The sequence below is a fragment of the Rattus norvegicus genome, chromosome 17, assembly GCF_036323735.1.
Source record: "Rattus norvegicus strain BN/NHsdMcwi chromosome 17, GRCr8, whole genome shotgun sequence".
Taxonomy (NCBI): Eukaryota; Metazoa; Chordata; class Mammalia; order Rodentia; family Muridae; genus Rattus; species Rattus norvegicus.
In genome coordinates this window covers 89,964,436-89,978,468 of record NC_086035.1, presented here as the reverse complement: position 1 = coordinate 89,978,468, position 14,033 = coordinate 89,964,436, and the positions used below count along the sequence as shown (strand labels likewise).

The 14,033-nt window shown below is 40.4% G+C and overlaps 1 protein-coding gene across 5 annotated transcripts in view; it reads right to left on the bottom strand.

Annotated features, from left to right (window-relative positions):
• Pdss1 (decaprenyl diphosphate synthase subunit 1) overlaps nt 1-13,701 on the bottom strand; it is a 42,052-nt gene extending 28,351 nt beyond the window's left edge. For 2 of the 5 annotated variants that reach the window (XR_005495576.2, XM_039096345.2), the window contains exons 1-3: nt 9,832-13,701; nt 4,298-4,362; nt 3,761-3,881 (exon numbers count right to left, since the gene is read on the bottom strand). Coding sequence is in view for 4 of the 5 variants with exons in the window: in XM_039096345.2 (XP_038952273.1) it covers nt 3,761-3,881; nt 4,298-4,362; nt 9,832-10,236 (591 nt within the window). In the remaining variant the exon portion in view is untranslated. Of the gene's footprint in view, nt 1-3,760; nt 3,882-4,297; nt 4,363-9,285; nt 9,506-9,831 lie in introns of those variants that run through there. The other 3 variants (NM_001400847.1, XM_063276007.1, XM_039096344.2) reach the window with 3 other exon arrangements.
• Nucleotides 13,702-14,033: the final 332 nt, after the last annotated feature.

Below are 14,033 nucleotides of genomic sequence, written 5' to 3'. Positions count from 1 at the left end.
GCTTCAAGATATACATAGTCAATCATTTCAACAGGACTCCAGTTGCTTGGAAAATAACAAAAAACTGATATATGGGAATGCATCAAAATAAAAAGTTGCAAATTATCCTAAGAAACAAATGAGTGAAAAAACAGCCTATAGGATGGGAAAAGTTTTCACGAGCTATATATCTGGCAGAGAATTAGTGTTCAGCATATATAAAGAACTCAAAATACCAAATACCCAACAACCTAAATGAATAACCATGGGCTACATGGCCACATGTTTGCAAACTAAAACTGCATTAGGGTTCTATCTCACCTTGGCCACACTAGCTATCAAATAACAACAAATGCTTATGAGGATGTGTGACCGGATGTGTGATCCACACACATGTAATGTACACACTACACAGCAATGTAGAGTGGTATAACTGCTATGGAGATAATATGAGGATGTGTGATCCACACACTGCTGACAGCAGTGTAGAGTGGTATAACTGCTATGCAGATAATATGAAAGTACCTCGCCCTCCTCAAAAGAGCCCATAAACCAGAAGTGGAACTCATGTGATCTAGCGACCCCACTCCTGGGTATATTCCTGAAGAACTCAAAAGTCAATACACCAGAGATCCTTCATGTCCATGTTACTGTAGCACTAGTCACAACAGCCAATATGCAACCAGGCTACGTGCCCATCAAGAGATGAATGAATCAAGAAAATGCGATATACATATACTATGGAGTTTTATTCGGCCTTAAAGAAGACTGAAATTATGATGTTTGCTAGACAGAGTAGTAGATCTGTAGTAGACACAAATGGTGTACCTTATTAAGCGAAACAGATTCAGATAAAGACGTTTTTCTCTCACTTGTAGATCCTAATTTTTTTAAAAAAGCAAACACATGAAACTACACAAAACAGCAAGGAAAGAAGAGAAAGGGGAAAGGAGCAAAGCAAGCAGGGCCAAAATATGTGATATACTTGGAAAATAAAATTATGGGGAAGAGAAATGGGAAGAGGAAGATAAAAAAGCCAGAGCAGTGCCAATTATATATAATTTATGAAAATACAATAATGCCTTTCTTTGTAAATAATATTCAATAAAACACAAGGATAGAAAATAGGGGGAAACCTGTATATGGTAATGTATTCTTTAGAACCCACTAACACTAGCCCTTGGGAGGCTGCAGGAGGATGGCATGAGTTCAAGAATGAGCTGGGCTTCATAGTAAGACCCTACCTCAAAAACAAAACAGAACAAAACAAAACAAAAAAACCCAAACAAAAATCCCCAAATGCAAAAGATTGATTTAGTGGGTAATACATTGGTAACTTATCAAAAGTCAAAAAAAAGGGAAGAGATTAGTATGGGGCAGAAACTGTGAACATTGCACAGGGAAGAGCTTCACGAAGCCCTGGCTGGGTTTGATTTGAGAACACTAGAAAGGGCTCTCCATGGGTGTGTACTTGTTATATCTGTCACTCAAGGAACACACAGCTTGAATAAGAGCCACGGAAAGCTAGGATCACAATTACTAAGATAAAAGCGCAGGTGTCAAAGATAAGTATGACAACCCTTGCCCACAAGGAGTTGGGGGTCTAATAGGACAAGTAGATCATTAACTACATTGATACAATACAGTATAATGGTAACCTCACCCAAGGTAAATAAAACCATTCTGGTTCAGGCCAGGAGAGATTAACTGAGAAACAGAAGGAGGATATAGTGTATTCTGGAGCCTGAAGGGGTCTAGAGGCAAGAGACAGACTAGAAGGTCATGGAAGAAAGAAGAAGGATCCAAGGGCTCTTCCAAGGATCCTGGGCGATCCTGTCAATAGTCAGTGATATCAGAGAGGAAAACAAAACACCAAATCAAACTACATATGGGGTGAGAACAGCATTCCAAACATATTAAGTTAGACATAGTCATAGATATTCATGGAGTAGTATGATAAGTAGTTAGCAGGTTTAGAATAGATAATTCAACCTGGAAAGATAGTGATATCTGAGGGATTAAGAATAGAATATGTGTGTGTGTGTGTGTGTGTGTGTGTGTGTGTGTGTGTGTGTGTGTGTGTGTGTGTGTATATATATATATATATATATATATATATATGGTGGGGGTTTCTAGAACAGAACTCCAAATAGGGTAGATGAGATAAAAGAGGGTCACAGAAATCAACTGAGGATGGCAGAAAGACTAGGTGACTGAGGAAAATGTGGAAGTTACAGGAACAGTTTCAAGCAATGAAAATGGTAGTGAAAAGGGTTAAGGCAAAGGAAGAAGGAAACATTCACTGTATTTGGTAAGAGGAAGCTCCTGTGGTTTGGAAAGGAAGACACAGGCAATGGTGGAGTAATGTAGAGGGGCAGGAGTAAGAACGAGGGTTCAGAATACTGTGATGGAAAGGAAGGAGGCTGATACAGCATTAGGATGGTCTGTCTAAAAATGAAGATAGCTGTATGGTAGCACATGTTAATAATTCCAACATCCTGGGGGTAGGAGGATGGTGAGTCTAAGGCCATCTTGATACATAGGAAGTTCAAGTTCTGCCTAGAGGTGTCATAGTGAGAGCTTACCTTAAAATAATCTAAGTAAACAAACCAGAATATTAAAGACAGTGGTGGAATACTTCTCTAATTCCAGCATTCAGAAGGCAGAACAAAAGGATCACAAGTTCAAGTCCAGTTTGAACTACAACTTGGGCTATACATGGAGTCTCTGTTTCAAAACGAAGCACCACACAAGGGCTTGGTACTACTAGGTGATAGATCACTTGCTGAACATGTGCAAAGTCCTCTGTGACACTCTGTGATTCTGTTGTGAGGCATTAGGCTAGACTCTCCAAGGAAAAATGGTAAATTCTAAATGGGGTACTAAGTTGACAAATAGTCCAATGAACATTTTGGAGCAGGATTTTATTCATCTTTATTTTTTAATTTGTGCATGCATGGTATTCACTTTTCCATGTAGGAGACAAGGTTTCTTGCTGACCTGCAGCTCACCATGAAGGATAGGCTGGCTGGCCTGTGAGCACCAAGTACACACCTGTGTCCATTGCTATAACAAAAGTATGCTACCAGGTCCACCTTTCACAGCAAACATTTTTCCAACTGAGCCATTTCTGTGGCCCTATTTGAGTTTGTTTTCCCCTATACAATTCACATCAGTGTTAGCAATTTATAGACACAGAGGCTATGCATTGGGCTAAGGTCATGGTTTGTTTTGACATGCGACATTATGAGAGGCCTAGGGGAATAGGCTTGCCATAATCCAATCCACACACTGAGCAGTGTTATACAATCCACATGATATTTACATGAGTTGAAAGAAAAAAGTCATATTAGCAATGGCATTCAGAATTAGATACCAAACAGGCATATGCTTCCTGAACCTACTTTCTTTAGTTTTCCAACTCTGCAATAACAACTTTCTGTACAGTAACATGTACTACAACCTCCATACTGGCCAGCATCAGGCTGTACACAGTTGTTCCTGAGATAACATATGAAACCTGATATATGCAAACTGAGTGGGCACTGGCATGGCTGCCTTTTCCTTTGTTTGTTATTTGAGACAGGGTCTCATGTAATAGCCCCACTTAGCTAGGAACTTACCATGTCACCCTGACCAGCCAGCTTTGAACTCGCAGTAGTTCTTCTGCCTTAGTTTCCCAAGTGCTGGGGTTTTAAGTGTGAGCCACCATGAAATGGCTGCATTGTGTGTTGGCTTCTAATTCTAAAATGTAACCAGGTTTCAGGAAAATAAAACTTACCTTTCTAATGTCTTCATATAGACCTTTCAAGTCTCTCCAGCCAAGTTTAAAAGGATCACTGTATTTCTCACCACTCTGAGTTTGACTACAACAGCACATTGCTGGTGTCCTTTGATGAAACCTGGTGAATGGAAATGTACACAACTCCATTTTCAAGTAATTCAAACACATAAATATTTATATGGTGGAAAAAAATGAAGCCAACTTGCTAGAAATCAAATACAAATCTGCAAAGGTCACCATAATTCAAAAACACATACAGAATTCTAATCTTGCTAAATAATATATCAATAGGTGATTTTCATGAATAGGATCTTGACAGCCAACATCAGAAAAAGACTGTATTATATGTTTATTGTACTCTGAGTAGAACTCAAATTTTACTATAGTCATATGTTCTGAAATGGCAAAGATCATCTGAAGAAGACTACTGTGCCTTATACTTAAACATTGTGTTAGCCTAGCCTAATGAAAATTAGAATAGAAGTTTACTAGCAGTGATTATCTTTGTAGCTCTAATAAGGATTATAAACTTACTGCGATATACTATGCATATTTGGGGAGGCAGATGTTAAAATCTTCAAAAGACTAAAATAGGGTATCTGTAAAACAAAAGTATGAAGAAACCTATGAGAATATACCTGGAAAATTCATTCATAACAACAAATATCCCATAACTCAGAACAAAAGATATTGTTCAGTCAGCTACTTATAAAAGGTTGGAAATCTTTGAAAAAAGGATAGTTAGAAGTTCTCTTCCATGATTATAAAGGTGGTATGTGTCATATCAGAACACAGAAATTAGAGGAAAGCAGAAGGCAGGCCCAGTGTGGCAGGCCTGTAATCCCAGCTACTATGGAAGCTAAGGTAGGAGCATCATAGGTTCAAGGTCATCCTGACAACTTTTAGTGACCCTATCTCAAAATAAAGAGAGTTGGGGATGCTCAGTACAAGAGTCCTCAGAGGCCAAAGGTCTAATTCCCAACAGTAACAAAACAGATAAAGCAGAAAATAAAAATATCTGTAACAATACATCCATTCTCCTAAAAGCTGGGTCCATATTTGTTAAGCTGCATCCACATTTGTTTCTAACTTTCTATACCAGAAAAGATGCAGCAAAACAATTTCCTTCCATTTAACTAAGACTGGTCACAGAGCAGGGAAGACTAGAGTATCCTTTAAATTCTCAAAACACACAAAAGCCAAAAGCATCATCTGGGATGGTTAGGAAAAGACTTTAACATTAAGGAAGAACCGACTTTACACAAGCTGCCTATGTTGTTATTGTTATTAAACATTTTTGGAAATGGTGCTTCTGGTAAGTAACGTTTAATAAATGAATGGACTAAGAGTGCTGCCCATAGGAAGACTACATGCTCTGCATGACACAAACAAATCACTACCAAACTCAGGGGCATTTTGATAATCAAAGATCCAAGAACTAGCTGGACATGGTAGGGTACACCTGTAATCTCAGCACTTTGAGGTCAAGGGAGCAGGTAGACAAGTTCAAGGTCAGCCTGGAATACATAAAAAGGCTGAGCGGGAATATCAAAGAATTACACTATACTATTTCTAAACAATTCAGAGGTGGTAACAAACACTGATTCTAACAATTAATATTACTATTCTTTTAAAAAAAATAGACTTGTATGGGTGTTTCGCCTGCATGCATGTATTTTGGTTTGGCAAGGTTATATAGGAATGTAATGAATTCATGACACAGGCATAGGAACATCTGATGTTGGTATTTCTCAAGAAGAGAATCTGGAATTGCCAACAAATGTCTTCGTCAATTTCTAGAGAATAGTTAGGGTAAGTGATGCTCTCATAGCTCAGGTGTTTTTCAGAAGATGATATTGTACTTTATAGTACCTTAAAATACTGGGATGTGGAGCAGGATTCTCTGCTGAACTGTAAACTCCTGTTATCAAAGGAGCTGTCATAATAAAAATGAATCTTGTGCAAATTACACTCAAGTGCTTGGTTGCCTCGAGTTCCCTGGTTTCCTGCTTCAGTTCTCCTGGACAGAGATCAGGAGGCAACTTGGCCAACTTCTCTCAACATGTCTATGTATCACATTTGTACAGTGCCAAGGAGACCAGAAGAGGAGTTAGAATCTCCTAGAACTGTAGTTATAGGCCATGTGGATGCTGGGAATTGAAGGCAGCTACTTATTTTGGAATAGTGATCAGTGCTCTTAACCACTTAAAGACAGGATGAAAGCATTTTAAAAACTACTAATTTACTAATCTAATCTGATAAGAGCTTTTATATAAAGTATATGAAGACACTTCTTGACAAAAAGGATGAATATGAAAATGTGTTTCTTGATAATAAAATGTATAGTGTTATTTTTTTAAGATTTATCTATTATATATAATTACACTGTAGCTGTCTTCAGACACACCAGAAGAGGGCATCGGATCTCATTACAGATGGTTGTGAGCCACCATGTGGTTGCTGGGATTTGAACTCAGTTAGTACTCTTAACCACTGAGCCATCTCTCCAGCCCCTAGTGTTATGTTTTAAAACCTTTTTTTTCACAGAGCTTCACAACTACAGTTTTGTTTGTTCCAAGACAGGATCTCACTATGTATTCCCAGCTGCTCTCAAACTCATAGATTTGCTGCCTCTGCCTCCTGAGTGCTGAGATTAAAGGCATGCACCATCATATCCACATCTAGCCGGAACTACTTTCTTAAAATTACATTTATTCATTTATTTATTTTGTGTGCATATATCTTTGCTTATGGGCACATGCTATGGCACATGTGTGGAGGTCAGAAGACAACTTAAAGGTTTTCTTCTTCCACCATGTGGATCATGAGACTCAAATTCAGGTCATCAGGCTTGACAACTGGGTGCCTTTACCCAGAGTCACCTAACCAGCCCACTTTCCCCCTTGTGTTCTTTTAATATCTAATGTTGACTTTGCCAAGCAGTGGCCAAGAAGACTGGGTCTGTGCTCTCCACTATTGCATTATCTATTCATTAAATATTTAAGAACATTTATGAGCTACAGAAAATTATGTTCCTACAGCACAGCAACAGTTCTTTCTCTCTTTTGATTTTATCATTATGGGACAGCCCACTTTCCCCTCTTTTGGGATGGACGTCTTGATATGTAGCACAAGCTGGCTTTGATCTCACAGTCTGTCTGACTCATTCTTCATACTAGCTAGAATTATAGGCCACTCTTTAGACAGTCTACTTACTTCTTTTGGTATCCTTAAGTAGTTAATTTATACAAATGTAATGCTTTATTATGAGACATATAAATAAGGACCATGACTCCCATCAATGCTTCAAGACAGAATCTTACTACACAGCTCAAGTTGACACTGAACTGATCCTTATGCCTGGTCTCTCAAGTGTTGTGTTAGCATTAGTGTACCATTCTGCCACAACAAGTGACAGCTTTTTTTTTTTTTAAAGATTTATTTATTTTATGTATGTGAGTGCACTGTCTCTGTCTTCAGACACATCAGAAGAGGGCATTAGATCCTATTAGAGATGGTTGTGAGCCACCATGTGGTTGCTGGGAATTGAACTCAGGAATCAACTCTTTTTTTTTTTTTTTTCGGAGCTGGGGATCGAACCCAGGGCTTTGCGCTCGATAGGCAAGCGCTCTACCGCTGAGCTAAATCCCCAACCCCAGAGCAATCAACTCTTAATCAATGCTCTTAACTGCTGAGCCATCTCTCCAGTTCTAGCAAGTGACAACCTGATAGAAGAGTTACATCTATTCAATCTAAGACCTAATGGTGAAATATTAAAACTGCATGATTAATATGGAATACCCTTTGCTACTAGGTAGTGTAAATACTGTTAATTGCAATCTTTAGAGGACAGATCTCGGAAAAAATATCAAAAATTTCCATCTGGGTCACTTTTTGACATCTTTCCATACCTACTCTTAGAAACACACACACACACACACACACACACACACACACACACACACACATATATATATATATATATGTATACACACACACACACACACACACACACACACACACACACACCCCTCCAATGAGTATCCTATCACTGAACTATAACTCCTAGCTCCAAAGAAACACTGAAGACAGTACCTATTCACTTACATCCTGAGCTCCACAGCAAAGATTTAGGACAATATTTATTCAAATCAAGCTGTATTCTACTTAGAGCTACCTGGGGCCAGTGTTTTCGAAGGTAAAAAAACCATGTTTTAGAATGAAGATGTACAACCAGTTCTGGGACTCACTGACATGGCAGTGAAAATAATTTCTTCACTTCTGATTCTATTCCTTCTCTATATCATTTATTCTCTTTGAAAGTCAACTCTGCCCCTTAGGATTTTTTTTTTTAAGGTTTTCATATAGCCCAGCTGGGCATTCAACTCACTCTGTAGACAAAGATTACCTGATCCTCCTACATTTCTACCAAATGCTGGTATTACAGACCTAGTTGAGAATCGACTTTTTAAAGAGAAAGTGCTCAATATGAATTAAAGACAAAGTTGGGTGTGGTCACTTAGGTCTAATGCACTGCCCTAGGCATAGGGATGGGGCTAGAAACTGAGGAAAAACTACTATGATGTATCTGGGGCCATGCTTAGCTCGACAGTAAGTTCCAGGCTACTCTGGGCTACAGCATAATACAATGTTAGAGAGACAAATTCAGCTTAATTATTGTCTCTAAGGCTTGTAGTCTTTAAGACCTGAAGTAATGAAAGCACTTGCACCTGAAGAAGACACCTGTGTTCTGATATTCTTAGAGTAGAAAGTATTAGCACATGGGTGAGAAAACATGATGCTTGACCCTCAATTAGTCTCCCTTTTTGCTCAAGGAAACAGATGTGGATGCCAGTGACAAAGATTCTTTCCAGAAAAGCACTCTTCTTATGGCTGAGGCGTCTTTTCTTTTTTCCCCTTTTTAGAAACAGCCAAGGCAAAAAGTATTCAGTGGCATCTTGTGGTAGATTCATCTCTCTCCAAAACATGTCTGCATCTATGGAGATAAAACCTCAAGCCCTCTAAAGTCTAGCTTAGGTATTGACATGGATCCCTGCAAAGCCTATCTTCCTCTAAGATACATGCATGCCCTCTTTCTCTTTTTCATTATTCTTTCTACATTACATCAGCTTGCATTTTCTTTCCAAACTCTTTTTTGGATAATTTGTTATATGCATCCACTTTGGTATAAACTAGATATGTATAAACGCTACACATTTCGTACTAGTATAGTGTTTGACATATGAAGTGTACACCAAATCTTACTAAAGTTTAAGAGGTGGGTGTTTTTGTTTGTTTTTGTTTTTTTAAGATGAAAGGTGAACTGTCATACAATTACTGGGTGGCTGGAAAGGTCTCCAAAACCCAAAGTGAAAAACCACGAACTTCAAAAATCAGTAAGGACCAAGGTATGGATTGACCCAACTCACACTGAGCGGGGAGTCATTTACAGGGCTAATTGACCGAGAGAAAATGAAATTGAAATCGAACAAAGTAGGAGAGTTTCAAGGAATCACGCTTACTACTCAGATAATAATTTTACTTCAAAGAAGTCATAGGTCTCTCGTGACACCCTTGGGCTCTTCTCCTTCTAGTGTCCTTCCAGCGCCTTTCAGGTGTGCGTTCTCTCTCGTAAGCACCTGCAGCACTCTAGTCGAGTCCACCCTGGCTAGTAGCATCGCTTTGCGTCGCCACAACACCCTTTCCAAATTTTGAGGCTAACGGGATCCGAAATCCGAAATTGCTAGAAAAGCGAGAGTAGAGATCCCTTTGGCTCTGGTTGTATCCGTGGAAAGAACTACGTCTTCCCGACACACCCCAGTAGCCCCGGCATCTCTCTTAACAGGGCTGCGCTCCGACGCTTCCCCTACCTCAGCCCCTATGTCCCCTCGGTGCCCGATCAGCAGCTCCGCACTTCGGGCCCCGCTACTAGTCCCATTCCCCTAGCGTCCCACCCAAGGGGGCTGTAGGCCCCGGAGCACGTGCGCGTCTTCCCATTCATTCGGTCTCCGGCTGTCATTGGCACAGTGACCTCTACGCCGCGGAGAGCGCGCGCGTCCCGGCCTCACCTGCGCGCGGGTGTCCGAGGCGGCGCGTGTCCCGAGCGGTCCTGCACAGCCAGGGCGTGCCGGCCGCGGGCTCCCGACCAGCGCCGGCCTCCAGGAGCAGCGGCGCCGCCAGCATGACCAGCGCAGAGCCATGGTACGAGTCTGAAAGTCGCGGCCGGCGGTGGCTCCGCCTCTGCCCCAGGCCCAGACCCGGAGCCGGAAGCTGGGCACCGGAAGCGCGAGGCCGCACCCTGTCCTACCAGGTCCTCCGAGCGGTCGCGGGTCGTCTCTGACTCTCCTCGGAGCCACTGGCTCCGGCCAGTAGCGGCGTCCGCTTTTAGCCAGAAATGTGCGTCCGAACTGTTGTCCTACGCGGGACAAAGCGTGCAGAAATCTGGTTCCGGTGCCTGCTAACCCCGAGGCCATGGTTTCCGCAATACTAAGTTCGGAGAAGCGCCAACTTTCTCTAATTAGTCTATGCTAACGGTTATTGTGAAACAGAAGTTAAGTTAACCTCGTTTCTCAGCTTTTGGACCCTGTCCCGAAAGCCTTAGAGATGTATACATGCATAGTTTGACTGTTTTGTCCATATCTGGATATGGGAGACCAACTCTTGGATGTAATGATCAACTCTTGGATGTAAATTTCTTGGATAAAATTTTTAAAAAAAATATTATTTTTCTTTAGATGATCTCGCCGTGTGGACCAGATTGGCTGTGTGTAGATCAGGTTGGGTTCAAATTCACCATCCTTATGCCACAGCCTGTTGCTGCTGAGATTACCGACCTGCGTCCCCATTTCCAACAATATTTGCTAATGCATACAATGCAGTTCAGGATACACTCTGGCAAGAAAATGTTTTCGTTGTCCATGTTTTATTTGTTCGTTGTGCCTGACGAATGTTGGATTTATTCCGATGTTGAAAAAGCATTTTTATAACAGTTTCATAAGGTGATTATACATGCTCATAATCATTCTGCCATAATCTTAGGTGGAAGCAATGAGAGACAATGCTAGCACCGGGGAGACTGAAGAAACTTACTGTGTTCCCGTGTTGACTTTTTTCCCCTATTTATGTATTCAGTCATTCACTTTACATCACCCCCCCTCTCCTCCCAGTCCACCTTCCCTCGAAGAAATAAACTAGCTGTAATTTTCTGAATCATATTTTCATCTTGTTTTGCAACACACTTAAAGAAGGTTAACCCTAAGGTTTAGCACATTATTTTCATATTAGGTTTCTATGTTACAAATGAAGGTTATACATGTACATGTATGAAACTGTCAAAGAAAAAAAAAACGTTTCCTGAGGTTTTGACTGAGTGGAAGGGTGTTTTCCTAATATGCACAACAACCTGGGTTCCATCCCAACACCACAAATTAATGAATGAATGAGTGAATGAGATAATCCAATAGGTAGGTTTTGCCTGGTTTAGTGTAGCAGTAAATAGTTTCATGTTCTTTTGACAATGCTACAACCTGTGGCATATTGCTGTTAACTATCTTCCTTTGCAGGTAGGGAAACAGGAGAAGGACAGCAATCTAGAATTCTGCTGGGCATTTTTAATATAAAAATTATCCAGATTTAACAAAAGCCCTGGCTCTTAAAAAGAAGTTGTAATAGGTTGTGGTATGAGCAAAGGAGCACTTTCCTAGTGTGGTCAAGGCCCAGGGTTAGATCCTCAGCCCCAACACAAACACAAAATCCCCAAGCTGCAGTATCTGAGATGCAAGATTAACTGGAAAATATAGATGAAGTCATTTAAGACTTCCAACACTATTGTGTAGCTAAACTCTGACTCCTAATAATCTATCAAGAAAACCCACATAATTCATAGATGATTCTTTTGACCCAACTAGGCTAGCCAGGAGAGGGCGTCTGATGCTGGAGTAGGTCTTTGGGAGCAGTTAGATATGGGTGCTATGAATTGAATTGGGGTATACAACATATGAACCTAATATAAAATAAGAAAATATGTTCAGCTTTAGGCCCAACATTTTTTAATGCAAGTGTGGTGCAGAACAACAAGAAACATAGATTTGCAAACTTGCAGTTGGTGTATTTATGCCTTCCTAAGAGTCAATATTTAGAGGACACAGTTTCTTCAGTCTCCCTTGCATTGTCTGTAATGCATTCCTTATATTTGGGGTCTTGTGCACAATCTAGAAGATACGTTTTGTAAAACACAGTATGATGTGGCAGGAGGGGGTGCCTTAGCAGGCCCATGCTCAGGCAACACCCCCACCCCCACCCTGGTACCAGCTATACAATGGGTCTAGTATAAAATGAAGTTTATTTTAGGGCGTGAGAAGAGGGATTGAAAAGGGAGTAAAGGCAGGGAAGGGGAGGGGCAGAGGGACAGAGAGTGAGAAGAGAGAAAAACGGGAAGAGGCTGACAGGGATCACTAGAGAGAGGGATGGGGAGAGGACAGGGAGAGAGAAAGAGGCCAGAGAGAATAATGAGGGAGGGAGGGGGAAAGAGGCAGAGCGACAGACAGACAGACAGACAGACAGACAGACACATGCACAGAGACCGACAGAGAGACAGAGAGACAGAAAGAGACCTTTTATATCAATCCTGGCTTGTACCTGGCTGTTGCTTGAGAGAGAGAGAGAGAGAGAGAGAGAGAGAGAGAGAGAGAGAGAGAGAGACCTTTTATATCAATCCTGGCTTGTACCTGGCTGTTGCTTGGTAACTGTTGGGTGGCGCCTAGAAGAAATGCTAACATTACAACTTAGATCTTTGTCACTGCACTTAGGCAAATGAAACAGCTAATTCTGACAGGTGAGAACGGGTACAGTTTGTAATGAAAGCATTTTCGAAACTGTCATCTTAGTTTTGGAGGATTGGCTAGGCATTTTGTCATATTGATGATTTCATTGAAATATCCTTGGGAGGCCTGATAGTCAAGGAAGAATTATAAACGTACTACATAAACGTACATATATGTCTTGGTCCAGTTACTCCATGAAGCATTCAAAGTTATCAGATCAGTGAATTATCAACACGCTACCTAAAAAATGCTAATGCCTGTCTGCTGATGTCATTCTGATGTACATCCATGTACACCTAGATAGAATGGAATGACTTGAAATACATTAAAATATTAGAATGATCTATTTTAATGATACTTAGTCTCACTTGCTTATTCTTCATATTATTTTTATAATAAAAGCATTCATTCTCAGAAATAGCAAACATTTTTAGATAAATGAGGTATTTGTTTACATTTAAATTATGTTCACTTTTTTGCTTTTGTGAGACAAGGTCAGGCTGGTCTGGAACTTGGCACCCCTGTTTTAGCTTCCCTAGTGCTTGCATTGCAGATGTGCTTAGGAAACTGCTATTTTAATTCCCTCTCCCTCCCCCCTCTATGTATGTATGTATGTATGTATGCATGTAGCATGTATGCATGTATGCATGTATGCATATGTGTCAGTGTGTGCACATAAGTGCAGGGGTCCAGAAGACTGGAAGCCTTAGAGCTCCTAGATCTGGAGTTACAGGCAGATTGTTGGTTCTAGTAACCACACTTAAGTCCTTTGTAAGAACACTAAGTGCTCTTAACCACTGAACTGTCTCCCAAACCCTTTTGCATTATTTTTGAAGCATAATTATAACATGGATGTTTCCTTTCATAAAGAGAAAGAAAATGTTGTACTCTTTTTTTTAAGGGTTTTTTTTTTAGTTTTTTTCTTTTGAGACTTCTATTTAAATTTTTGTTAAAAACATTTTGATCAATATATTTTTATCATTCTTTTTCCTACCACAACTCCTCTCAGATCTCCCCCAATTCCCTATTGTCCCAACCTCGTGTTCTATCTCTCAAAAGACAAAAAAACAAAACAAAACAAAACAAAAAAAACAAAAAACAAAAAAAAAACAAAAAAAAAACCCAAAATGCCACCAGGTATCATTTACAAATAGCTTCTTGGTCAGGGAGGGGCTTTGTATCCACTTTACCTTCTCAGTGCCGAGGTTTTGTCTGGTTTGAACTTGTGCAGGTCTTGAGCATGCTGACACAGTCTATGTGAGTTCATGTAACTATCAGTCCCGTTGTGTCTGGAAGATGCTGTCTCCTTGGAGCTGCACCACCTCTGGCCCTTATCATCTCTTTACCTCCTCTTCTGCATAGATACCTTAGTCGTGGGGAAAGAAGTTTAATAAAGACATCCCACTCAGCAATGAGTGCTCTAGTGTCTCTCACTTTTTGCTATCTAC